The 2662-nt window shown below is 44.2% G+C and overlaps 1 protein-coding gene across 1 annotated transcript; it reads left to right on the forward strand.

The window, feature by feature from the left end:
• Positions 1–1129: 1129 nt before the first annotated feature.
• Positions 1130–1737, forward strand: LOC134328351 (histone H1-like). The gene has a single exon (XM_063009455.1). The coding sequence runs from the start codon at positions 1171–1173 to the stop codon at positions 1735–1737; it is 567 nt and encodes a 188-aa protein (XP_062865525.1). The 5' UTR covers positions 1130–1170.
• The last annotated feature ends 925 nt before the right edge of the window (positions 1738–2662 follow it).

Below are 2662 nucleotides of genomic sequence, written 5' to 3' on the forward strand. Positions count from 1 at the left end.
ATGGATAACAGAAATTCTGTTGCTGCTGGCAGGAAGAGAGTGAGCTGGGCACTATGTGAAGCTGTAATGGGCTGGCAAAGAATATTTTATATCTTAAAAATTACATATTTTACACCTGTGTATACAGTTAAAGGTGTGGAAAATGCTCTTATTGAGCTTTTTGTGTTGTTGTTGAAACAATATTTTTATTAATGCCACTGCATTTCAAACTACCATTGCAGTAAACCAACCTGATTTGTTTGTGACTGTAAATGTTGCTACTGTCTGGTTATCATTTTACACCTGACATTGATTTATTTTTTTAATGAAAGGCCACATTACATTCTCTGATACAGTGGTTGTTATAGTAACCAGGGTTGGCAGTGTACACAATATGACCAGTTACAGATTCAGATTTCTATACAGTAGCTATAGTTCATGGAACCAGGGGGCAGTGCATATAAATCTAATATAGCAATTTCATTTTCTGTCCACAACCAACAGTGAATTTCGTGTGTCTTGAGTTTATATTTATTGTTGACGATAGTATCAGTGAAAAATCTTTTTCTTATGGGTAATATTTGGCTTTACTTTTCCTGCATGTACATCTCTGCTCCTTTAAAATCGTTGATACAGTCTGATGAATAGAACCGGTGATCTTTCAGTCCCAAGCGGGCTTCCCTGACCACGGCTCCATGTGACCCTGATGCGACAGTGGAGCTGAAAACGCGATGTTCCGATCTTCAGCCGATGCACGTTGCATAGGAAAGCAAAAAGCGACACTTCCACGTTTTGCCTCCCAATATCCTACGTCTAAAAATAGAACGCGATGAATTTCCTTCACGGCGGTGTTTTACCGATGCTTCACCTACGTATTGTGCTGTCTGGGGCATCGTTAGGTTACCTTTGCGGGCTTTTACATGAACGAGAGAGCTTATGTTCGGCCGACGTGCACTTTATTACCTCGCATTTTATATCAGGACTTGTATTTTAATCGTTATTTGCCATGAGAAAACACAAGTGCGCATGTGTCACGGAAGCACACAGACGCTGCGCTGGTCGAGTTGAGTCTACACAGTTCTCATGTGTGCTATAAAGCCCCGCCCCCTCTCGTAAGAGGGAGGAGTCTCTGTACAACAGAGCACAGCGCTTCACTCGCTCTTTCTTAGCGCCGTTTTAGCTCCAACAACGATGGTAGAAGAAGCTCCAGCACCGGCCAGCTCGGCCCCCGCCAAGGCTCCTAAAAAGAAGACCGCGGCCAAACCCAAGAAAGCGGGTCCCAGCGTCGGCGAGCTGATCGTCAAAGCTGTTTCCGCTTCCAAGGAGAGGAGCGGCGTGTCCCTGGCCGCCCTGAAGAAAGCTCTGTCTGCAGGTGGATACGACGGGGAGAAGAACAACTCCCGCGTCAAACTCGCCGTCAAAAGCCTGGTGACCAAGGGCACCCTGGTGCAGACCAAGGGCACCGGCGCCTCAGGCTCTTTCAAGCTCAACAAGAAGCAGACCGAGGTGAAGAAACCCGCGGCCAAAAAAGCCGCCGCTCCTAAAGTGAAAAAGGCCGCAAAGAAACCCGCCGCTGCAAAGAAGCCCAAGAAGGTAGCAGCCAAGAAGCCCGCCGCTAAGAAGTCCCCCAAGAAGGTCAAGAAACCCGCTGCGGCCGCTAAGAAAGCCACCAAGAGCCCCAAGAAAGCTAAGAAGCCGGCGACCCCCAAGAAGGCAGCCAAGAGTCCTAAAAAAGCCAAGGCACCAAAGAAGAAGTAAACATGTTTCTGTTTTATTACCTTCGTTTTCTTAAAACGGCTCTTTTAAGAGCCACCTATATCTTCCCTTAAAGAGTCGCGTTTCCTAAACACATACATACATATAAGCATGCATGCGAACATACAACTATTCATACATGCATCCATATTTTCTGGAGAGTGTAATAAGCAAGGAGTTCAAAACACTAAGTATGACTGGTACCGTTTTATGTGTAATAATGATTTTGTCACACATCCTCATAAAACTGTCCGTATAAATGTGTGTATGTATGTGCACTCACGTATATGAGCTCCTTACATAATGTAATTGTAAGTGTAAATGTTATTGTGACATAATATAATGTAATTGATGCTTAAGAGAAGCTTTTCTGTATCATACATCACACGGGCGGGAGAACGGAGGAGAAGAGAGGGGAGGAGGGGAGGGGCAGTATGTGAGGGGGCGTGTATGTGTTTCCCTGGGACATGACGGCGCGTTTATGATTGGCTCAGCTGTGCCTTCGCTCTAAGCCAATAGGAGAGAGCCAGTTTGCCTATATCATACCCAGAGCCGTAGCTAGAGAGAGTTGCGACACTCCTTGATCTCGCCGCTACGCGGTCACGTGGTTCATGTAACCCTCAATAGTTCCAAACAAACCCGGCGCTGTCATGTTCTCAAATGGGACAGGCAGCAGTAAATGAAATATTAAACGGCAAATAATAAACATTTGTACAATTTCTGGGTATTTTGAACTGCGTTTACATTTACTGCATCTGCTTTAATGTCAATTTGGTATATAAAGTGGAAGATTGATGTTTATAATGACTTGTTAATAGGTCGTTCTTGTTAACACAGTACATTATATTAGCATACATTACATAATGCGATATCATTAAGTAGTAGAGACAATATACAGTACAGAGATAAAAGTTTTTTTATGTTTTGT

The sequence above is a fragment of the Trichomycterus rosablanca genome, chromosome 15 (assembly GCF_030014385.1).
Source record: "Trichomycterus rosablanca isolate fTriRos1 chromosome 15, fTriRos1.hap1, whole genome shotgun sequence".
NCBI classification, from domain to species: Eukaryota; Metazoa; Chordata; class Actinopteri; order Siluriformes; family Trichomycteridae; genus Trichomycterus; species Trichomycterus rosablanca.